Source organism: Molossus molossus, unplaced genomic scaffold (genome assembly GCF_014108415.1).
Source record: "Molossus molossus isolate mMolMol1 unplaced genomic scaffold, mMolMol1.p scaffold_m16_p_14, whole genome shotgun sequence".
Lineage (NCBI taxonomy): Eukaryota > Metazoa > Chordata > Mammalia > Chiroptera > Molossidae > Molossus > Molossus molossus.
Window position 1 is genome coordinate 6,427,926 of NW_023425349.1, and position 24,308 is coordinate 6,452,233.

At 50.2% G+C, this 24,308-nt stretch overlaps 1 protein-coding gene across 4 annotated transcripts in view; it reads left to right on the top strand.

Moving 5' to 3' along the window:
* The first annotated feature begins 4,599 nt into the window (after nucleotides 1–4,599).
* The window catches only part of ZER1 (zyg-11 related cell cycle regulator), a 28,491-nt gene continuing 8,782 nt past the window's right edge, over nucleotides 4,600–24,308 (top strand). Inside the window, exons 1-11 of one of the 4 annotated variants that reach the window (XM_036261107.1) lie at nucleotides 4,600–4,714; nucleotides 15,664–15,915; nucleotides 17,147–17,297; nucleotides 17,529–17,965; nucleotides 18,275–18,451; nucleotides 19,279–19,393; nucleotides 19,547–19,693; nucleotides 20,053–20,226; nucleotides 22,959–23,174; nucleotides 23,822–23,863; nucleotides 24,034–24,153. In XM_036261107.1, coding sequence (XP_036117000.1) covers nucleotides 15,758–15,915; nucleotides 17,147–17,297; nucleotides 17,529–17,965; nucleotides 18,275–18,451; nucleotides 19,279–19,393; nucleotides 19,547–19,693; nucleotides 20,053–20,226; nucleotides 22,959–23,174; nucleotides 23,822–23,863; nucleotides 24,034–24,153 — 1,737 coding nt within the window. In that variant the 5' untranslated portion in view covers nucleotides 4,600–4,714; nucleotides 15,664–15,757. Of the gene's footprint in view, nucleotides 4,715–4,872; nucleotides 4,995–15,663; nucleotides 15,916–17,146; nucleotides 17,298–17,528; nucleotides 17,966–18,274; nucleotides 18,452–19,278; nucleotides 19,394–19,546; nucleotides 19,694–20,052; nucleotides 20,227–22,958; nucleotides 23,175–23,821; nucleotides 23,864–24,033; nucleotides 24,154–24,308 lie in introns of those variants that run through there. The other 3 variants (XM_036261110.1, XR_004959496.1, XM_036261109.1) reach the window with 3 other exon arrangements.

Below are 24,308 nucleotides of genomic sequence, written 5' to 3' on the forward strand. Positions count from 1 at the left end.
ACATTTTTTCCACTTTTTGTTCAGATAGAGCGGGAGGGAGAGAGAGGAAGAGAGAGAGAGAGAAACATCGATGCGAAGGGACACATCGAGTGGCTGCCACCCGCACGACCAACCAGGGCCGGGGACAAACTGCAACCGAGGTACGTGCCCTTAGCGGGAACCGAACCCGGGTCTCTCTGTACCGCAGGCCGACGCTCCAACCGCTGAGCCAAACCGGCCAGGGCTATGTTTAACTTTTTAATGAGGAATTGCCAAACTGCTTTCCAAAGCCACTGCACCATTTTATATTTCCACAGCAATGTAGGAGTGTTCCCATCTCTCCACTTCCTTGAGGATACTTGTTATTGTCTATCTCTTTGATCATATCCATCCTAAGGATATGAAGTTGGATCTCATTGTGTTTTTTTTTTTTTTTTTTATCCTCACCCGAGGACATTTTGACATTTTTTGATATTTTGTTCAGATAGAGTGGGAGGGGGAGAGAGAGAAACATCGATGTGAAAGGGACACATCGAGTGGTCGCCACCCACACAACCCAATCAGGGTCGGGGACAAACTACAACTGAGGTACATGCCCTTAGCGGGAACCGAACCTGGGTCTCTCCAGACCGCAGGCCGACGCTCTAACCGCTGAGCAAAACCGGCCAGGGCTCATTGTGGTTTTGATTTGCATTTCCCTGATGACTGATGATGCTGAGTATCTTTTCTTGTGTATATTGGCCATGTATATATCATCTTTGGAGAAATGTCTAGTCAACTCTTTGGCCTATTTTATTTATTTATTTTTTGTGATACGTGCCCCTAGTGGGAACCGAACCCGGGACTCTCTGGCCCACAGGCTGACGCTCCAACCACTGAGCCTAACTGGCCAGGGCTCTTTGGCCTATTTTACATTGGGTTATTTGACTTATTATTTAGTTCTGTATGAATCCTGGATTACTGTTGTTTATCAGATATATGATTTGCAAAGATCTCCCATTGTGTGGGTTGTGTTTTCACTTTCTTGATGGTACCCTTTGAAGCATAAAAGTTTTTAATTTTGATGAATTCAAATTTGTCTATATTTTTCTCTTGTGCTTGATGTCATATTAAAGAAATCACTGCCACCATGACCAGTTTGGCTCAGAGGTTAGAGCATCATCCCTTGGACTGAAGGGTCTCAGGTTCCATTACTAGTCAAGGGCATGTACCTGGGTTGCAGGTTTGATCCCTGACCCTGGCTGGGGTCATGTGGAAGGCAACCAATCGATGTGTCTCTCTCACAATGTTTCTCTCTCTCTCTCTCTCTCTTCCAATCTATCTAAAAATTCAATGGAAAAAATATCCTCAGGTGAGGATTAACAACAAAAAAAAACCATTGCCTAACTAAAAGTCACAAGGACTTACTCCCATGTATCGTCCTAAGAGTTTCATGGTTTTAATTGTTACATATACATACATATTTATTTTTAATTTTTTTTTTTTATCCTCACCCAAGGACATTTTTTGATATTTTGTTCAGATAGAGTGGGAAGGAGAGAGAGAAACATCAACGTGAAAGGGACGCATCAAGTGGTTGCCACCCGCACGACCCAACCAGGGCCGGGGACAAACTGCAACCGAGGTACGTGCCCTTAGCAGGAACCGAACCTAGGTCTCTCCAGACCGCAGGCCAACGCTCTAACCACTAGCCAAACCGGCCAGGGCTTTAATTATTTTTTTATTGATTGATTTTAGAGAGAGAAAGAGAAAGAAACATCAATGTAAAATAGAAACATCGACTGGTTGCCTCCCGCACGCACCTTGACTGGGGTTCGAGCCCACAATCTGGGTATGTGCCCTGACTGGGAATTGAACCCACGACCTTTTGATGTACAAGACTATACTCCAACCAACTGAGCCACACCAGCCAGTGCTGTGCTATATATGCATATTTTTAAAGGACTAAGGAGATACTCACCAAATTGTTTAGAGGGGTCATCTCTGAGGAAGGACATGAAATTGGGGTTAGGTTAGGGTTCGATGGGGATTTTCATTTTTCTGCCATATATTTCTGTATTATTTGGATTTAAAAAAATTTTTTTTTAAATCCTCACTGGAGGACATTTTTCCATTCTTTGTTCAGATAGAGCGGGAGGGAGAGGGAGAGAGCGAGAGAAACATCAACATGAAAGGGACACATGGAGTGGTTGCCACCCGCACGACCCAACCAGGGCCGGGGACAAATTGCAACCGAGGTACATGCCCTTAGAGGGAACCGAACCCGGGTCTCTCCAGACCACAGGCCAACGCTCTAACCACTGAGCAAAACTGGCTAGGGCTTAAAATTTTTTTAATAAGCATGGCTAACTCTGAGAATTTTAAATCAATAGACTTTTTAAAAATTGATAGATTTCTGCCAGGCCGGTGTGGCTCAGTGGTTGAGCACTGACCCATGCACCAAGAGGTTGCTGGTTCGATTCCCAATCAGGGCACATGCCAGGGTTTGGCCAAATCCCAGTAGGGGGCTTGCAGGAGGCAGCCAACTGATGTTTTCTCTGATGTTTCCCTCTCCCTCCCTCTCTCTCTTAAAAAAAAAAAAAAAATGAATAAAGAGAACAATTTTTTTTTTTAATCCTCACCTGAGGACATTTTTCATTTCTTGTTCAGCTAGAGTGGGGAGGGAGAGAGAGAGAAACATCGACATGAAAGGGACACATTGAGTGGTTGCCACCCACACGACCCAACCAGGGCCAGGGACAAACTGCAACCGAGGTACGTGCCCGGGAACTAAACCCCGGGTCTCTCTGGACCTCAGGCCGATGCTCTAATTGCTGAGCCAAACCGGCCAGGGCGAGAACAATTTATTTTTCATCCTCACCCGAGGACATTTTTTTTTTTTTTTTTGATAATTTGTTCAGATAGAGTAGGAGGGAGAGAGAGAGAGAGAAACATCGATGTGAAAGGGACACATCGAGTGGTCGCCACCCACACGACCCAATCAGGGCCGGGGACAAACTGCAACCGAGGTATGTGCCCTTAGCGGGAACCGAACCCGGGTCTCTCCAGACCGCAGACCAATGCTCTAACCGCTGAGCCAAACCGGCCAGGGCAAGAACAATTTTTTTAAAATAAAAAATCAATAGACTTTTTAAAGGATTCAAAATTGTACATAGTCACACATGGTCAAAAACTAAAATATACTATGCAAAACAAAAAAAATCCACAAAGCCAGTTATTAAAATTGAGGTGAGTGAACATGGACAACAAACTGGGGAAAGGGCAGGGAGGGGAGGGGAGGGGGGAATCAGTGGGGGGAAAAGGAGAAACATCTGTAACAAAAATTAATTAATAAAAAAAAAATTTGTGCCCTGGCCGGTTTGGCTCAGCGGTTAGAGCGTCGGCCTGCGGTCTGGAGAGACCCGGGTTCGGTTCCCGCTAAGGGCACGTATCGGTTGCAGTTTGTCCCTGGCCCTGGTTGGTCATGTGGATGGCAGCCACTCGATGTGTCTCTTTCACGTCGATGTTTCTCTCTCTCTCTTCCTCTTTCTCCCTCCCACTCTATCTGTACAAAAAATGGAAAAATGTCCTCGGGTGAGGATTAAAAAAAAAAAAATTTTGTAAAGAAAAAAAAAATTGAGGTGAGGGTCATGTCAAGATAGGCTTCCTTGAGAAAGTAGCATCTAAACTGAGACCAAAAGGTGGAAAATGTGGATATAGATGGGAGCAAGAAAAGTGTTGAGTTGGGAATATATTGTTTGAGCCTATGGGAGACAAGGGGTTCATTAAAAATAATAACAATAATGCTTTAAACTCTCTGGATTGGAGAGTGGAAGGGGGCGGTTAGGGGAGGAGGACAAGAGGCTGGAGAGAGAGACGGGGGACAGATGTCCTTGTCATCCACGGTAAGGGTTGTAAGCAGGTGAGTGCCGTGGCCGGGTGTAAGTTCTGGAAGTCACTGTGGGGCTGTGGAGAGAATCAGGGGAAGGAGCAGGGAGTTCCATTCGAAGGCTGTGGCAGAAATCCAGAGAAGAAACGATGATGGGCAAAATCCGGCAGGAGCGGGATGGGAGAGAAGGGACGGGGTTTGAGAGATCCTTAGGACTTGGCGACTGGACCAGGCGCTGAGGACAACGCGGAGGCCAAGGCCACCTCCCAACTTCGCGCGAGACAGCGAGCTGCCTGGTGGCCGTCCCATGCACTGGCTGGGGAAGGAGCAGGGCGCTTGGGAGGACGATGATGGCTGCGTTTGGACGTGTGGGTGTGTCACCTGTGGAACCAGAGCTGTTCAGTATTGCGCTGGGTGTAGGTAGGGGCTGGCGTTCTGGACACGTCGGTGCTGACGGGGGAAGGAGGAGTCAGTCCGCCCTAAACCATTGCCTGGGATCTGCTGAGCCGCAGAACTGAGCGGGACCCGAACCCGGGGTCACGAGAGCGAGCCCCCCAGGGGCCAGGGACAGGCCCTGAGGCACGTGCTCCCCACCCGCTCCCTCCTGCCCGGGTACACGGGTCCGCGGTCCCGGAGAGCAGCCGCCGCGGGGCCCCGGAACCTTCTGCCGTCGCCGCCCGCGTTCGCCGCGGGACCCTTCGGGGGCACCGGTCCACTGTTGCTAAGGGGCGGCCCCGGAAGTGACGCGCCAGGGGTTTGTTGACAGCGGAGGCGGCGGCGGCTGCAGGCTCCAGCCGTAGGAGCCGGATCGGGGGAGGGGCCGGGCCCCGGAGCCAGCACCCGGCGGCCTGCAGCCCTAAGGGCAAGGTAACGGCCACGGGGTCCCCCCGGCGCGACCCCCTCCTGCCCGGGACTCCCGCCCCCGGGATCCCAAGTTCCGTCTCGTCGACCCCTGTCTCCCCCAGACCCCGGCCCTAGCCTGACGACATCCCCTGCCGGCCCGGGCCGCATCCTCCGCTCCTCCTCTGCCGAGGAAGCATCCCGTCCGTTCCCGGAGCCAAGGGATGTTCCTGCGTCCTACCCCTTCCCCTCCTGCCTCCAGCACCTCAGCATCGCTTCAGCATCGCAGCTGCAACCACTCGCACAGGTCCATCTCGGCCAATGGTGGGAGGGCTTCTTCCTCCTCTACCCCTGCCTTTAAAACTGAGCTCCCTCTCTCCAGAGAGAAAATGATTTCCTGTTGAACGCCCCTACAAAATGGGAGATCATGTAGTACTGAAGGGGCCAGCCCCTGCCCCTCCTACCTGTTGGTTGAGCTTAAGTTCCCCCAAAGCAGTGCTTAAAAGCTCCGGGATGGCTCGGTTTCTGGATCAGTTCCTAAAAGGGATGACAAGGTGCAGGGAAATCCAACAGGGTGGGAAAGTGATGGGGTGGGGTTGTAAACCTGAGGAACAAGGAGCCGGGTAGGTGAGTTAAAACTGAAACTGACTGTGCTGGCCACTGTAGCTCTGTGGGTGGAATTTGACATGGCTGCTCTTTGACCCAAGGTGTCCAGGATTTCCAGACTTTGCCTGTGCCTCCCAGCACGTTTGATTTTCCAGGAGGAGAGGAATGCCTGATGCCTCCATGGGGAAATCACCCCATATGATCCTTCCCACAGAATGTTTCTCTTCAGGGTTCTAACTAGTTAAAATGAGCATTGAAGAGAGCTTTGAAAAGGGTCACAGGAAGCTACCATTAGAGCTGGGAGTGGCAACCAGGAGTGAGGGGGACTCTGTTTTGGTTCATTTGTTCTTTCAGCAAATAATAAACATAATACGTACGGTGGCCGTGGAAAAAAACAAAGCAGGAAGGGCCATGGAAAGAGCCAGAGAGTACAGTTACCTTTTTTAGAGGGTGGTCAGAGAAAGTGTCTAATTAGTTGATATCTGATCAGAGACCTGAAGGGAGTGAGGGAGCAAGCCATACAGCTTTCTGAAGTTGGAGCATGCAATAGCAAGTGCAAAGGTCCTCAGGTTGTGTACCTGATGATTTTAAGAAACAGTATGAGGACAGAATGAAGGCTGGAGCAGAATGAAGGAGGGGAAGGGTGGTTGATGAAGTCAGAGAAGACTGGAGACCAGATAATGGTGGGGAGGATGTCAGGGACTGTCTTGTGTGATGCAGGGTCATGGAGTGTCTTATGGGGCACCCTTTCCGAACTGTACTAACTTGAAGTGTCTAGTGCTTAGAGAAAATACAGATTTGTTTTGGATGACAAATGGCCATTGTGCTCTGGCCTTGGGTTGTAAGTACCCTTTTTCCATCTTTGTAATGACCATTGATGGAATAAATACAAAAAGGACAGTCATAGAGCACTGTGGTTAAATCAGGTCATGCCACTGCTTCCTGGTTGTGAGAACTTGGGCAAGGGACCTTTTTTATCTCAGTTTCCTCATCTGTAAAATAGTTCTTGGGTTAAATGAGCGATCACATTGAAGTGCTTAGCGCACTAATTGCACATATTGAGTATTCAATATGTAGCAGTTGTGATAATCATGACAATGACAAGGAACTGTTTGAATGTGTCTACCTGAAAGCTTTTATTTTTAGTACCAGCTGATAATGTCATCCCTAAGCTAGTAGAATTTTGGGGAACAGTAGGGGAGATAAGTGAATACTTCCTGGCAGTCCTCTGTAGGAACAGTGGTTATATATCCTGCAGAGAGGATTATAGCTTGGTCCTGGCTTTTTGATGACAGTGGAAGGTGATAGGGACTTTTTTATAAAGAACTCAGCAAAACCCCTTTTTGCTACATAAAACAGGTAAAATTACGATGTTGAAACAAACATCACATGCAATCAGGCTGGGGAGGGCAGTATATGTTGGTCTTAGATGTGTGGTCAGTGTGTGTGTGGCTGATCTAATGATGGAGATTGTCCATCCCAGAAGTGCCCAGCCAATTTTGCAAGCTGATCTCCCTCCTCATAACCCAAGTGTGGACTATGTCATCAGGCCTGGGTCTGATCAACTGAGTGGAGCAACTGGGCCAGAGGTTTTGAAAATGAAAAGTCAGAGCACTTAGATGCTGAAAGCCAGCATGTTGGAGCAGGTTGTTGTGGCTGGATCTTCAGACTGGCAATCTGGATCTGGGTCCAAGCCCCTGCTCTGCTGCTGGCTTGCTGTGTGAACTCGGGCAGTTCCCATCCTGTCTGGGCCTCAGTTTTCCTGTCTGTACACTGACTCTGAAGGCTATTGGGAGGATAAAATGAAAAGAAGTTCTGAAAGAATTTGGTGCACTCTAAGCTCTCTACAAAGGGAAAGAGCCATTATTGTTAGTGTCACCAGGATTCCATAGTCATATTTTGGAGTCCCCCAGGCAGAGGGCTTCAGTAACTCAGCTGTTCTTGATTCCTGAAATGCAAGTTCAGAGTCTCCCCTTCGGTCATCTATTTTGGCGTCACGAAGCTTCAGAAATGAGCAGAAGGGTCTCCAGACATCATTCTTAGGAAAGCGCTCCATAAGTATTGGTTACCACCTTCTTGCCATCATTTCATGGCATGTCCTCAGCAACCCCATGAGGTATGTACATTTGTAACACATTGACAGGTAAGGACCCTGATTAATATTGAGGGTATAAATATTGCCTGGGCATCTTGTGGAACTATGTCTCCTCACCCACAATCAACTACACCTTCGCTGTGTCATGAAGATCTCAAGGATCACACAGAGTCCCTACCTCAGGAAGCTTCCAGTCCTGTGGCAAACAAAAACGATGTATGTCCACAGGATGGTTACCAGCGATGTCCGACCATCTGTATTCAGTGCCCAAGGACACTCAGAGTTGTAAGGAGGCAGTGAAGACTCATGCCACAGAAGGGAGAGCTGAGGCTTGGAGAATCTGTCCATGCCCATAGCATCATGGCAGAGAGAGACAGGCACTTACTGGGGGACCTTGGGCAACTCATTGTGCTTCTTTGAACCAGAGTTTCTTCATCTGGAAAACAAAATTATAATATATAAGTCCCTCAACTTCTTTGTGGGTCTTGAACTGATGAATACATGTATACATCTCGGTATGTACATTTAGAGTCCGTAGCAAATTAGTTCACCGCTCAGAGCCTCAGCTGCCTCATCTGTAAGTTGTTAGATTATAATAACTCCTGCCTTGTGTGGTTGTTGAATCTGCAGAGTTCTTGGAATATGATGGTCAGTATGGGTGTGATCTTTAAGTTTCATTAGAATCCAGGTATCCCCCAAGGCCCCTCTGCCTCCAGGTAGCACCAGTGAATGGTGATGCATACTCCTCCTTCCCTCCATTTCCACATCTTCCTAAACGACCCACCCTACAGCTTCAGACTCTGCAGGCCAGCCGCCTCCTGGGATGCCCTCCAATCCTCACCTGCCCCCCTGCTCCCTGGAGTCCCCTGACACTCGCCCTGACTCCCCTCGCAGTAGCCTCTTACTCCCAAATCTGGCCGGTGATCTGTTCTCTCCTGGAAAGCTGCCAGCCTCTGTAAATAGGGCATTTGTTGGGGTCCCCCCCAGCTCCTGGGTTAATATTTCACAGGGTGGGCGTTGCTCCAAGGCTCTGAGTTTCTGGCTCCCACAGCTTCTGTCGGCTGGGTGTCAGGATGCTGGCAGGGTCCCATGCTCCCTCCTCTGGACCTCAGTTTCTCTTCCCTCTGGTGCATGGTTGGAAGACTGAATGGTGAGAAGCACAGCCGTGGTGTAGGGTGCATCCCACTCAGTTGTGTCATTTCAAGCAAGCCTCAGTGTCTTCATCAGAAAACCATAACAGTCTCTGCCTTGTGGTGCTTTGGTGAGGTGACTTGGGCAAAAGCAAACCTTTATTCTGTGGATGCCAGGCACTGGCCGGACACCAAGTCTCCAGGAGTGTGCAGAGTTCCTGTCCTCCCAGAGCTCATGGGCCAGGGGAGCGCTGGTCGTTAGACACATTGTTACACAAGTGACGAATTGGCTACATGCACAGTGTGCCGTGTCTGGAAGCTACCAATGTGGAGGTGGCAGCTGCTGTTCTCTCCCTCCCCTCCCCACTGTCCCCACCCCCACCCTGCCCAGCATGTCGAGGCTCATGATGAACCTGCAAGAGAAGGGATAGAGAAGACAGAGTTCTCACCGTGTGGTGTTCTGTCATGATCAGAGTTCCCTCCGTCTCAGTTGCCAGAATCCCGGATGCCTGTTGCCTGCCTCGAGAATGAGGAGCTCTAGTGGGTGGAGTGGGTAGAGAGGGCTGCCTCTGGTGGGTGCCAGGCCTGCAGCTGGGTGCCGCACTAGTGGCCGGGCACCCCATCCCCCCGCCTCTCAGTACCAACATGAGGATGGCTGCTTCCTCCTCCAGCTCAGCCAGTCCCAAGCAGCAGGGTCGGCAGTGCCAAGAGCAGTTAGCAATGGTACCCTCTATCTGGTTTGTCTTTTGGGGTCTTTTGGTGACTTCGGCAGCTGCCAGGGTGGTGTTTTTTCTCCTGGGCAGCAGAGTTAAGGCAGAGCCTGGGTACCTGGGCTCAGACATGCACAAAAGACAAAGCTCTCTCAGTTATAGTCACGAAGGTTCCTCTGTGGCCACTGGGTGCCTAGCACTGTCCTGGGCAGGTGGGCAGGGAGGATACGAGAGCACACCTTGCCTCCTGGCTTCCACATGTGGCACATCTGCAAGACCCTCATTGTCCCTTCCACAGGCAGATGTTGACGCCCTACTGTTTGTCAGGCCCACGTGGGTGTTCAGCCTTTCTTTGTCCAGCAAATAGTCGTGGAGTTGGACCGTGGTGCCAGCACCCCACACCGTCTGTCCTTTCAGCCTGTGCATAGCTTTTCCTCTCGTCTGGAACGCCTTTTCCTTCTCTGCCCACCACCAGAGTTAACTGTGACTCATCTTTTGGGTCACAGCTGAAATGTCACTTCCAAGGAAGCCTGCCCAGTGCAGGGCAGGTCCCTGGCATAGGCACCCAGAGCCCCAGGTAACTCCCTCTCCTTCAGAACACTGGTCCCAGTTGTGTGAGATGGGTTTGGGTGCTTCCTCGGGGGCTGGTTGTCCTCCTTCCAAGCCAGTGTGCTCCAGGAGGACAAAGCCCTTGTCGGTTCCGCTCCCCATTGGCTACAGTGGTGCTCACTAGACAGTTACCGACTGAATAAATAAACGACCTGGGCTAAGCCCAGGAATGTAGTGCCAGACAAGATAGTCTGGTTCCTGCCCTGGTGGAGCTGGCCGCCTGGCAAGGAAGCCAGATAGCTAAGCCAGCATCAGTATAAAGTGTGAGCTCTTGTGGGGTGGTCTTTGGGGTCCTGAGCAGTTGCACCTTGGCAGGTCAAGGAAGGCTTCCTAGAGGAAATGATGTTGACACTAAGACCTGAGGGTGCTTAGGCATCAGTTAGCAAGGAGGAGAGCTGAAAGGCGGTGTGGGCTGGAGTGGTCGGTGACACTTCCTGCAGGAGAGGGAGAATGTGAATTTGGAGGTGGGAACGGTATTTGGTAGAAAGTGAAATAGTTGAATTTGAATGGTCTCAGTTGAAGGAAAACCAGTTGAGCAAAGGTCTGAAGGTGACCCTGTGCTATGGCCTATCGCCCTTCAATGAAGAAGGCCAGGCCAGCTAGAGTAGGGGGTCCATGGGCACCGGGTTGGCCAGAAAGCTGGTTCTAATTCTGGAGGCCTAGAGCAACTGCTTAAAGAGATTGGACTTGGTTTCCAGCAGGGACTGTCTCCCTGTCTGCAGTGTACCCTCTGGCTCCATTTTCCCAGGCAAGAGAGGCTGCTGGGCTCTCGAAGATCTGAAAGTGAATGAAGGCAAAGGAAGGCCATGCCCAGGGCCCAGGCAGCCTGTTTGTTGTGCCTCCCTCAAGGGTGCCCATAGTCAGTGGGGCAGCTGGCACAATGGGCTTTGTGGCAGGAGACTCAGGCCTGTGCAGCACAGACCTGAAGCAAGCCAGGAACAGACCCTGCTCTCCCTGGGGACCAGGGCAGGTGACATAGGAGATGATGATTATTATGATGATAAAAATAATAGTTGCTTTTTATTGAGCAATTACTATGTGCCAGGCACATGCTGAGCCCTTTCTGTATCATTCCATGTTGTCTTCACAAAGCGCTCCCTATTTTAGAATAGAAACTGAGAGGTGAAGACATTTGCCCAAGTTCACCTGTTCTTAAGCAGCAGGGCTGAGACTTGAAGCTGAGCTCTTACAGCAAGCTCACCAGTAATTGGTGGTACCAGAATGTAGAACTAGTGATTCCATGCCCTGGTCGGTTTGGAGCGTTGGCCCACAGACCAATGAGTCACGGGTTCGATTCTGGCCAAGGGCACATACCTCGGTTGTGGTTCATTCCTGACCCTGGTTGGGGTCACGCGGGAGGCAACTAGTCAATGGGTCTCTCTCACATCGATGTTACTCTCTCTCTCTCTCTCCCTCCCACTCTATCTGAGGATAAATAGAAAAATATCCTTGGGTGAGGATTAAAAAAATAAATTAAAAAAGAAAGGGGGAGGGGGGCCTGGCTCATTTGGCTCAGCAGTTAGAGCGTTGGCCTGCGGACCAGAGAGGCCCGGGTTCAGTTTCTGCTGGGGGCACGTACCTCGGTTGCAGTTTGTCCTCGGCCCCGGTTGGGGTTGTGTGGGTGGCAGCCACTCGATGTGTCTCTCTCACATCGATGTCTCTCTCACTCTTTCTTCTTCCCTCTCTCCCTCCTGCCCTGTCTCAAGATAAATGCAAAAATGTCCTTGGGTGAGGATAAAAAAACAAAGAAAAACAAAAACAAACAAAAAAAGGCGGGGGGAGCCCCTTCTGACTGCCAGCTCCTCTTTTCACTTGGCCATTTTTTTTCCTTTTCAGTCCCTGTATAACCGCTTCTTGTGTAAGTACAGTTTTAACTTTGTTAAAAATAATAACAATAATAATAATAAAAATAAAAGAATTTTAAAAATGGGGACGAGGACAGTGTCCAGGGGGGAAAAAGGAGAAACAGCTGTAACAAAAATACATTAATAAAAATTGAAAAAAAAAGCCCTGGCCAGTTTGGCTCAGCGGTTAGAGCGTCGGTCTGCGGTCCAGTTCCCGCTAAGGGCACGTACCTCGGTTGCAGTTTGTCCCCGGCCCTGGTTGGTCGTGTGGGTGGCAGCCATTCAATGTGTCCCTTTCACGTCGATGTTTCTCTCTCTCTCTGTTTCTCTCTCTCCCTCCCACTCTACCTGAACAAAACATGGAAAAATGTCCTCAGGTGAGGATTAAAAAAAAAAAAAAATTAAAAAAAAGATCGATGAGAGAGAACATCGATTGGCTGCCTCCTACATGCCCTCCACTGGGGATTTGGCTCACAACCTGGGCATGTGTCCTGACCAGGAATCAAACTGGAGACCTCCTGGTGCATGGGTCGACACTCAACCACTGAGCCACACCAGCTGGGATAAAACATACATTTTTTAAAGTACACATACCATGTCCAGCTCCCTGAATATTCACAAAGTGAACACACCTGTATGTCCACCACTCAAATAAGGGTCTAGAAGCTTCTCAACACAGCCAACCCCCCAGAGTAGCCACAGCCTTGACTTCTACCACCACAGATCAGATTTTCTTGTTTTTTTGTGTGTTTTTTTTTAATCCTCACCCGAGAACTTTTTTCCATTTTCTGTTCAGATAGAGTGGGAGGGAGAGAGAGGAAGAGAGAGAGAGACATGGACATGAAAGGGACACATCGAGTGGTTGCCACCCGCACGACCAACCAGGGCCGGGAACAAACTGCAACCGAGGTACATGCCCTTAGCGGGAACCGAACCTGGGTCTCTCTGGACCGCAGGCCGCCACTCTAACCACTGAGCCAAACCAGCCAGATTTTCTTGTTTTTTAGCAGAATGGAGTAATGCATAAATGGACTCGTACAGTATGTGGATATATTATACTCTTTTATGTCTGGTCCCTTTACCAAACTGAGGTTCATCCAAGCTATCGTGTTAACCGTAGCTTGTGCGTTCTCATTGCCATGTAGTATTTCACTGGTGAATATATTGTAATTATTCAGATGCCAGTGGACACTAGGGTGCTTTTTTGTTTGGGTCTGTTATAAATAGTGCTGCTGTGAGCATTCTGGTCTGTGTCATCTAGTGAACATTTGTATGTGTGTTTCTGTTGGGTGTATACCTAGGAGTGGAATCGCTGAACATTGAACATGTTTGTCTTCACCTTTAATAGTGTCACACAATATTCCAGTTACATTCCCTGTTCACACCGATTTACACTCCCACCGGCAGTGTGGGTGACATTCTTTGTTCCATATCTACACTATAATACAGGCTTGGTATTGCCCGTGTTGTTATTGTTTTCAGTTGAGCCATTCTGGTGGGTGGGAAATGGTATGTCATTGTGGTTTTACTGATACCAGTGAAGCCGAGTCCTCTTCCATATGCTACTGTCCGTTTCCCTGTCCTTCATGAAATGATGTTTCTCTCTCTCTCTCCCCCCCTTCCTCTCTCTCTAAAATCAATAAAGGAAAAAAACAGCAACCAATGAATGCATAAATAAGTGGAACAAAACAAAATCAATTCTCTGTCTCTCCCAAATCAATCAATAAATTTTTTAAAAGAAAAAGGGCAAGCCACAGGGTAGAAGGCATTTCCAATAATATATCAATAAAAGAATAGTATTTAGAATATATAATCAATTTCTACTAATCCATTTTTTAAAAAAGGACATAGCATCTGATTAAAAAACGGGCAAAAGACTTGGCCGTCCTCCTGCGTGCCCCCTTTGGGGATCAGGCCCATAACCTGGGCATGTGCCCTGACCAGGAATCGAACCAGTGACCTCTTGGTGCATGGGTCGATGCTCAACCACTGGGCCACACTGGCCAGGCTGGTTTGTGTGGGGTTTTTTAAATAATCTACTTAAGAAATTATTGCCTACTCTGAAACCATAAAGATATTCTCCTGTCTTTTCTTCTAGAAACCTTATTGTTTTACCTTCACATGTAGGTCTGAGGTCCAGCTCATATTAATTTTTGTGTTTCTTCACTTGAGTGCAGGTTGACTTACCATTTTTTTCCTTATGAGTACTATCAAGAAATCTTTGCTTACTCAATATCATGAAGATAGTAGGAGACTTCACTTTTTTTTATAACTGTTTTATTGAGCTATAATTCCTATATCATACAATTCACCTATTTAAAGTAGTTAAATCGGTGGTTAGTATATTCACGGAGTTGTGCAATCCTCACCTCAGTCAATTTTAGACCATCTTCATCACCCCAAAAAGAAAACCATGAACCCTTTCGTGGTCACTCCTCTTTCCCCCCCAGTCTCCCAGCCCTAGGCAACCACTGTCAACTCCTATCTCTCTCCAGTTTCCCCATCTTGGTCAGACAGTGTACATAAGTGGAGTCATAGAATCATATGTGTGCATGGTGCCTCTGTGACTGGTTTCTTTCACTAAGTATAATGTTTTCAAGGTCCAGTGTTGTAAGTATCTGGACTTCATTCCTGTCGTGGCTGAATAATGTTCCATTGTATGGATAGACCATTTTTGTTTGTCCATTCATCAGTTGATGGGCATTGTGTTGTTTCGATTTGGGGGCTATTAGGAATAATACCGCTGTGATCTGTAATGTACAGCTTTTTATGTGGACGTATATTTTCATTTCAATTAGAAGGAGCCTTGATTCTTAATCATATGTAATGAGATTCAGTGATAACTTGTCTATAAAGCCCTGGCACATGCTAAGTGTTCAAACAGTGAAAGGTGTGTACAAGTTAGATTACATAGCAGGGGCCCTGGCCGGGTAGCTCAGTTGGTTGGAGCATGCACCAAGGTTTTGGGTTCGATCCCTGGTCAGGGCACGTACAAGAATCAACCAATGGCCCTGGCCAGTTTGGCTCAGCGGTTAAAGCATCAGCCTGCAGACCAGAGAGTCCTGGGTTCAGTTCCTGCTAAGGGCACGTACCTCAGTTGCACTTTGTCCCTGCCCTGGTTGGGGTCGTGTGGGTGGCAACCACTCGATGTGTCTCTCTCACATCGATGTTTCTCTCTCTCTCTTCCCCCCTTTTTTCCTGCTCTATCTGAAGATAATGCAAAAATGTCCTCTGGTAAGGATTAAAAAAAAAAAATCAACCAATGAATGCATGAATGGGTGGAGCAAGGAATCAGTGTTTGTCTCTCTCTCTCTGTCTGTCCCTCTCTTTTTTCTTCCCTCCCTCTCTCCTTTTCTCTTTCTCTAAAATCAGTAAATTAAAAAATAAAAAGGAGCCCTGGCCGGTTTGGCTCAGCGGTTGGAGCGTCGGCCTGCGGTCCAGAGAGACCCAGGTTCGGTTCCCGCTAAGGGCACATACCTCAGTTGCAGTTTGTCCCCGGCCCTCGTTGGTTGTGCGGGTGGCAGCCACTCGATGTGTCCCTTCACATCGATGTTCCTCTCTCTCTCCGTTCCTCTCTCTCCCTCCTGCTCTATCTGAACAAAAAATAGAAAAATGTCCTCTGGTGAGGATAAAAAAAAAAAGAAAAAGGATTACATAGCAAGGGACACCCCAGAGTAGCTGTTAATGAAAGCCTCTATTGTCTCCACCCAAGCACTGGGTCCGACACATGTCTGTCCACGGGCATTGTGGAGGCATAGAAATGCTTGGACAAGGCCCCTGCCCTTTGCAGGTCAAATCACAAATAGGTGGTGGCTGAGCAGAGAGGGGCAGGAAGTTGTCAGGAACCCTGGGGCCTGGCCTGCTAAGCTGCTAATTTGAGTGTGGCATCTGGGGCCTCAGTTTCCCTACTCAGAGAGTAGATATAGGACAGCTGGTGGTTCGGCTCCTGTGTGGCTCACTTAGCTTCTTTCCCATTCTCTAGGCTGTGGCTCTGCCAATGATCCTGTGAGTGTGGAGGAGTCGCTGTTGCCCCTGGAGGCCCCTGCCCTGGAGTGGCCCACCTTCCTGCCCCCAGCATGGCGTCCGACACGCCTGAGTCCCTGATGGCCCTCTGCACCGACTTCTGCCTGCGCAACCTGGATGGCACCTTAGGCTACCTACTGGATAAGGAGACTCTGAGGCTACATCCAGACATCTTCCTGCCCAGCGAGATCTGTGACCGGCTCGTCAATGAGTGAGCAGGCCTGGAGCTGGGGCAGGGGCACAGGTCTTAGGATGAGCAAACAGGGAGAGATTAGGGCAATTGTGTGTGCACCATGTGGTGGTGTGACTGTGGATAAATATGTGTGAGGGGTTGTGTGTGTGCGTGCGCATGGGTGTCCGTAGGTGCAGAATACTGGTGTATCCCTAACCGTAAAGTTGTAGGTATGCATGTTGGTATGTGTATGGAGGAGTGTGCATGTGAAGAAATGGGCTTCTGCAGCACAGGGTATGTTTGCATGTGGAACTGCAGGAGTTATTTGCTGTCCTGTATGTGCATGTGCACACCTATGCCTGTGAACACGTGTCTATGTCTGAACATACAGGTATACACACCAGTGCCCAAATAATGGACCCATGACCAGGGATTGCATCATTCAGAAAATCTTTATGTGGCCCCTCCAGGGGACTCCCCACTATAGAGGCTCCTAGACACACAATATGTGTTCACTGATCTCTGGGGTGTCAAGATACCCAGAAGGGAAATTGCTAGACTAGACAGTTGCATGTAAAGTGGGAACCTGTGTGTGACCCGAGGACAGAACCCAACCTGTGGTAATGTTCTGAGCATTTAACGCGGGTGAGGCAGCACTGGATTGAACATTTTGTAGATCAGAGTTACGCCTATTTTATAGATGAGGAAACTGAGGCCTGGGGAAGTTCAGTTACTTGTGTGAACTTGCCCAGGTAATGAATAGCCAAGCAGGATTTAGATGCTAGTGTTTGACTCCAGAGCCTTTCCCACCAAGACCAGGATTCTTGCATGAGCTGGTGTCTCAACAGGGTTTTAATGAGTGCTTGCCTGTACGCAGCTGAGCACTCCAAACCTGTTGACTTAATCTTCCTATTGGAAAGGGTCCTGGGAGGGGCTGATCGAAGAACCAGAAGCTGGTTTAAAGAAGAGAGGTGTGCGGACAAGTATGTTTGTTAGAGAAGTGCCTGTGGTTTGTGGGGAAGAGTTTAGGATTTGCTATTGATAAGAAGCCCCTTCATCAGCAGGAGGTCTACCTTTGTACTCCTGGTTCCTCTCCTATAGGATAGTCAGGATCTAACCAGGTACTGTCAGGAAGAGGAGGAGGAGGAGACAGAGGTTGCTGCCAGGGTGATCAGAGAAGGCTTCCGGGGGAGAGGGCTTATGCTAGGCCTTGAAGGGAGGATGAGGGTCACCGCGCCCCTCCCCTGAGCCAGGCTGTCTTCCCTCCCAGGTATGTGGAACTGGTCAATGCCGCCTGCAACTTTGAGCCACATGAGAGCTTCTTTAGCCTCTTCTCAGATCCTCGCAGCACCCGCCTCAGCCGCATCCACCTCCGCGAGGACCTGGTGCAAGACCAGGACCTGGAAGCCATTCGCAAGCAGGTGAGACCTACCTCGCTGCATGAAATGGTTGAGATGGGCGTGGGAGGCCAGCCCCAACCGACTGTCAAACAGTGAGTCGGGCAGGGCCATCAGCTCCTCAACAAGAATCCCAAGGCCTGTCCAGTGCCCTTCCCCATTGTGCAGACCCCTCACCAAGTCCACCTGGGGCCCAGGGCCAGGCCTCGGGCAGGGGCCGGGCCATGTTGGTGACGGAGCTGTGCCCCCTGCCAGGACCTGGTGGAGCTGTACCTGACCAACTGCGAGAAGCTGTCAGCCAAGAGCCTGCAGACGCTGCGGAGCTTCAGCCACACCCTGGTGTCCCTGAGCCTCTTCGGCTGCGCAAACATTTTCTACGAGGAGGAGAACCCAGGAGGCTGTGAAGACGAGTGCCTCGTCAACCCCACCTGCCAGGTGCTGGTTAAGGACTTCACCTTCGAGGGCTTTAGTCGCCTACGCTTCCTCAACTTGGGCCGCATGATTGATGGGGTCCCTGTGGAGTCCCTGCTACGGCCGCTCAATTCGCTGGCTGCCTTGGACCTCTCAGGCATTCAGACCAGTGACGCGGCCTTCCTAACCCAGTGGAAAGATAGCCTGGTGTCCCTTGTGCTCTACAACATGGACCTGTCGGACGACCACATTCGTGTCATCGTCCAGCTGCACAAGCTGCGGTGAGAAGCCAGCCCAGAGCTTGCTGGGGTGGGGTGGGGAGGGTCGTGTGGTCAGTCCCAGGAAGTTCAGAGTCCCGGGCTAGGCAGAAGGTGGGCATGGAAGGGACAGTTCCATTCCTTAAACCCAGTGTGTCAGCTGTATCAGGGCTGTTTGGGGTACCTGGGTCCCAGCATGATTTTTCCCGGAATGCCCTGTAGCAGTGTGGCAGGGATGGGTCCTCCCCTGCCATGGACTGAAGGAGCAGGAGTCTACGAGGCCGCCCAAACTTGTGTCCAGCTCCTGACCAGTACCCCCACCCCAATCTCCAGACACTTGGACATCTCCCGAGACCGCCTCTCCAGCTACTACAAGTTCAAGCTGACTCGCAAGGTGCTGAGCCTCTTTGTGCAGAAGCTGGGGAACCTCATGTCCTTGGACATCTCTGGTCACATGATCTTGGAGAACTGCAGTATCTCCAAGATGGACGAGGAGGCAGGACAGACCAGGTGGGGACGCGCTCGCCATGCTTGCCGCGGGTATCACTCCACAAGCATCTACCAAATGCCCCTCTGCCAAGTGCTGTTCTGGGTGCTAGAGATAAAGCAACGAGTCAGGCCCTGCCCCCTTTAGTCTGTATGACAAGTCATTATTAGGACCGGGAGGGGAAGCACAGGGTTGCCCTGAGGATAAGGAAAGAGGGAGGAAGAGGAATGCATCCAGGCTGTCCTGAAAGCTCATTCTGAGTTTGCCAGAGGAAGGGTGTTCTGCCGGAGGGAATGGCACGTGCGAAGGCTAGAAGGTGCAAGCGCCAGGAGCTCTGGGAAATCGGGGCACTCAGCTGGCCTCAGCAGTGTGGGCGGTGGTACGGCGAGGCTGGCAGTATCTGCCGCTCGCCAGGTGTTGCAGCAGATAGGTTGGCTCCTGGGTGGGTTGGCTGAGAGAGCTGATTCAAACCATCCAGCTGTAGTTGGCCATAAGCCCTGTCTGTCCCCATCCGTACTTTAGTGGGGTTTGGTTGATGGGCATGTCCCTTCACGACTTGGTGGAACCTAAAGGTGACATCCTTACTAGAGTGGCAGGTAGTGTTTTCCAAAGAGGCTACAACATATCTCCCCTCCCACTGCTCTTCTACAGTGTGACCTTGCCACCCCTCCATCACAAGGTGGGTCTGTGTCCCCTGCCCTTAAAAAGAAAAGAAAAAAGATGAGCTGGAGGACCTAGAAAAGGGTCCCTAGTAAATCCCCAGCCACCCCCAGTAAGAGGCCCACCTTCGTGCTGAGCCTGGGTCAGCCCCGGGCCCCAGGCCACTGACTCCAGCACCCTCTTCCCCCAGCATCGAGCCTTCCAAGAGCAGCATCATGCCTTTCCGGGCTCTGAAGCGGCCACTGCAGTTCCTTGGGCTCTTCGAGACCTCCTTGTGCCGCCTCACACACATCCCGGCCTACAAAGTGAGAGGGGTGGGGGAAGCAGGGAGCCCTGGAGAAGGGGTGGGGATAGGCTGGCGGCCCGGGGTGTCTGCCCTGGGGCTGGAAACGGAGCTCAGAGCTTAGGATCCCACCACTTGGCCTCTTCCGGGGGGTCTGAGCACGCTTCATCCCCAGGTGAGTGGAGACAAGAATGAGGAGCAGGTATTGAACGCCATCGAGGCCTACACAGAGCACAGGCCCGAGATCACCTCGCGGGCCATCAACTTGCTTTTTGACATCGCACGCATCGAGCGTTGTAACCAGCTTCTACGGGCTCTGAAGGTCAGCCCCAACCCCAGAAGCAGTGGGGGCCCTCGGGCTGCCATCCATCCCCACCTGGAGGATGCTGGACTTGGCTGAGCTGTGTGCCCAGAGCCCCTGACCCTCCCTTACATCCCTCATCCCCGGGACAGCGACAGTCCTCCCAACCCAGCCTGCCTCACTTCCCCACACTGGCCTTGGCCCAGAGCCTTGGCCCAGAGCCTTGGCCCTGCCCCAGTTTCTGCTCCCCAAGCCCCATATCTGCCCTCAGACAGCAGGATTAGAGGACCTGTCCAGGCACCCTTGAAGAGCCTAGGCCTGTCCCCACACAACTTTAACAGGACTTGCCAACCTGGACCCCACACCCTGTCTCCATGTAGCTGGTCATCACGGCCCTCAAGTGCCACAAGTATGACAAGAATGTTCAAGTGACAGGCAGCGCCGCCCTCTTCTACCTGACGAACTCCGAGTACCGCTCAGAGCAGAGCGTCAAGCTGCGCCGGCAGGTCATCCAGGTGGTGCTGAACGGCATGGAATCCTACCAGGAGGTGACGGTGAGCCCCTTCCTGCCCCAGCCCTGCATGCTCTGGCCCAGCCCCCTTCCCTGCTCCCCGTGGCCCAGCCTCGCCAGCCTGCTCGCAGGTCCCTCGGGGTGCAGTGCTTGCTCCCACCCTTTCTTGCTTGGCTCTGCACTGCCCTTCTCCCTGCGCCCTTCCCTACAGCATCTCTCCCAGATCCTGGGGCCTGGCATTCAGGGCCCTAACCCGGCCCCGCTGCCTGCTGCCACCCTCCACCCAGGGACCCTGTTCTCCTGCCTCTAGGCCTCTGCTCATACTGACTCCTCAGCCCCTCTGCCCAGTAACATTCTGCTGGGGGCTGTTTTTTCAATGGCTGCTTATCGTATAAAAGTAATAAAGATTTTTATTATCGAAAAATTATAATTACAGATATAAAGAAAAAAAAACAGCCTAACCGCACCACCCAGAGATAGCCATCATTAGCACTGGCTATCTGCTGGATTTTCGTGTGTGTATAGTTATTTAGTAAATGGGCTCACTCTGCATAATGCTTGTGTAACATGGATTGCTATTGCAGCAGTGTCTTGTGAATGTGAACCTCTCCCATATCAACAAACATTTTGTAACAAAATTTTAAAAATGTTTGTTTTCTAATTACAAAAGACACCAAATGCTTAGAAAACAAATTCAAGTAATATGAAAGTATATCAACTAGAAAGTAAAAGTTGTTCTCTACCCCAGCTCTCCTCCCCCAGACAGCTTGATTTTATGGTTCGGTTGCGTAACTGTTGGTGTCAGCATAGTGTTCAGCGTCCTCGCCCAAGGGGAGGCCACACAGGTGCGGACTGACTCCGTGCTGGAGCTCAGAGGCAGTGGCTGGGCCCCGTCCCCCCTCGAGGAGACCAGAAGGGGGCTCCCCTAAGTGCATGAACTGCAGTTATAGTTGAACAGTTAGGTTGCTTTTTTTTTTTTTGCTATTTCAGTAAGGCTTTGCTGACTGTACTTAATTGATTACCCTTATACTGCATGTCTAAAAGTAGAATTGCTGGGCCAGCGGGGATGCGCATTTTTAAAGCATTTGGTGTATATTCTCGAATTGTCCTCCAGAAAGGCTGTGGTGGGGATGTAGCCCCAGGGATGGGAGGCCCACTGCCTACCCACTCCAGACTGGACAGCACCTCTTTTTTCCACATTGAGATCAATGTTATAATCAGGTAAAAGGGGCATCTTATTTTTAATGAAAAAAAAAAAATGCCACTTGAACACTCTCAAATGAATTAATAAACTCTATCAAAGAAATAGAAATAAAAATAATAAGATGTCATATTGCATCTGGAGATGGACGATGCCCGGCACCGACCGAGTTAGGGGAAAGCACTCTTGCACTCTCCACTGGGGAGGTCTGAATCGAACGGGCAACTGTCCGAACCTGCCGAAACTAGAAATGCACTTATCTTTCGTTCTGTGTATTCCACGGTTAGAAATGTTCTTAGAGTTTTCAAAAAAAGGAAAAATGTCCTTGGAGGGAAAGGATATACATACATCCTCCTTTTTTCTTTATTGATTTGAGAGAGAGACAGAGAGAGAAACATCGATTTGTTGTTTGGGACCAATATGTATAATATCTTTTTTTTTTTTTTTTTTTTTTGCCTCTCCTCTCCCCCAAGTGGCAGAAAGAGGAAGGCCCGCGCACCAAACTTTTAACAGGGATTACTCTGGGGAGTGAAGTGGGGGACTTGAACTTTCTGCTCAGATAGTATTATTTGAACTTTTTTCAGTAAGTATTGCTTTTATAATTTAAAATAAAATTTTTTCTCAAATTAAAAAGTACATATATATATATATACATATATATAAAAGTACATATATATATATATATACACACACACACATTGTGGGGGAAGACTAAGAGTTAACCACAGGTGCTGTCCTCTCATTTACATAATAAACTATGGTGGACTTCCAGCATCTAATGAGAAAGGATGGAAGGAAATTAAATGACAAGGAAAATGAAGAAAATAAGCCTGCCAACAACGCAGAGAAGGTGAGGCTGTGGAGCCACTGGAGCTCGTGGGAGTGTAAACCGGTGCAGCCACTTGGGAAAACAGTCTGGTGTTAGCTGGTAAAGTTGAAGACATACACACCTTGTTACCCAGAAGCTCCACCTCATGCATATGGACCCTAGAGGGGCCCATGTGCATGGACACCAGGATGCATGTACAAGACATTATTTGAAGTAGTCAAAACATTGAAGCCTACCAGCAGCGGAGTGGACGAATAAATTGGAATACTATAATGTAGTGGAAAAGGAATGCATTTTAGCTACTCATAACAACATGGTTGATCTCGCAAACCTATGGTTGAACAAAAAGAAATAAGATGCTAGAGAGAATTTTTAAAATAAAAAAGCAGGGATTGTGGGTATCTCTAGTGGGGAAGAGGGGCTTATGATCGAGAAGGGACATATAGGGACTTCTGGGTACTGGCAATGTTCAATTTCTTGACCCAGGTGGTGGCTACATTGTTGTTGAAACACTTGTTTGCTTTATAATTATTTGTAAAACTATGTATTTGTTATTTTATACACTCTTCTGTGTGAATATTTCACGATTTTAAAAAAGGGTTTTTAAGAAAGCCTTGTAGTCTCCTCTTCCAGAAAGCCTTCCCGGACCGCCACAGCTCTGGACGAGCTCACCTCTGGAGAGCCCCCCAGTTCAGCTCCCAAGTCTGCCCCTGACTGTGCACCACTTGTCTCTGTCCCGGCCCAGGTCCAGCGGAACTGCTGCCTGACCCTCTGCAACTTCAGCATCCCCGAGGAGCTGGAATTCCAGTACCGCCGGGTCAACGAGCTCCTGCTCAGCATCCTCAACCCCACGCGGCAGGACGAGTCTATCCAGCGCATCGCCGTGCACCTGTGCAATGCCCTGGTCTGCCAGGTGGACAATGATCACAAGGAGGCTGTGGGCAAGATGGGCTTTGTCGTGGTGCGTGCAGGCGGGCTTCCCCTCCTTCCCTCCCTCCCATCCATCCCCACTGCCGCTAGACAGTTAGACTAGTCCAGAGGAAGGGTTTTCTAACAGTGAATGCTGCTATGACCCCAGAGGTCTCCTCCACCTAGAATGTTCTCTCATCCTCTTCCAGCCCCCCTTCACCCATAGGGCCCACTGCCTCCTCAGACCAGGCGCCTTGCTGTGTCTTCCCAACTGGAATTAAATAAGTATATGAGGGACTGTTTGCGAGCTCCGTGGAGAGAACCACCATGCTTGCTCCTTCCGTCATCCCATCCCCAGCACTTTACCACAGGGCCTGGTACACGGTAGGGAGATGCTAAATATTTGCTGAAGAATGGAAGGAGGAAGGAACATCAGTCTCCTTTCATTTTGTCACTGGGGAGGCTGAATTTCCCAGAGCCACCCAGGGAGTCGGGGTCGAGCCAGGACTAGGCCTTCTGATGCCAAGTACCAAGTCTGTGGGTTGCGCTTCTTCTGACAGCCTCCCAAATAGATGGGCAGATTTGGTCTCATCAGGATGTGTTAGCCAGGAACAGAGTTGTGGTCGCTCCTGGGGACAACCCTGGGGACGTGGGAGCTCTCGAGGGCTGGCCCCTGCACATTCTCTTCTCTGCCCACAGACCATGCTGAAGCTGATTCAGAAGAAGCTGCTAGACAAGATAGTAAGTTGAGTCTTCATGGAGCCATTCTGCCCTCCTTACCCTCCTGCAGCCCAACATGGGACTGGTTTGCCCCGGGGATGTCCGTGTCGGTCAGGGGACCCCTCACTGGGTGCCAGGAGCCCTCAGGCCCTGTCCAGGCAAGCCTGAGCTGAGCCCGCCTCTGCCCTCAGTGTGACCAGGTCATGGAGTTCTCCTGGAGCGCGCTGTGGAACATCACAGACGAGACGCCCGACAACTGCGAGATGTTCCTCAACTTCAACGGCATGAAGCTCTTCCTGGACTGCCTGAAGGTAATGTCTGCGGCAGCCTCCTGGACCCTCCACACGGCCACTCCTACCCCCAGCCCCCCACCAACCAGATCCATCAGCACCCTCGCTCCCCGTGGTTCCAACCAAAGTGCGGCGGGGCCCCCTCACAGGCCCACCAGCCCAGGATTTGCTGCCGA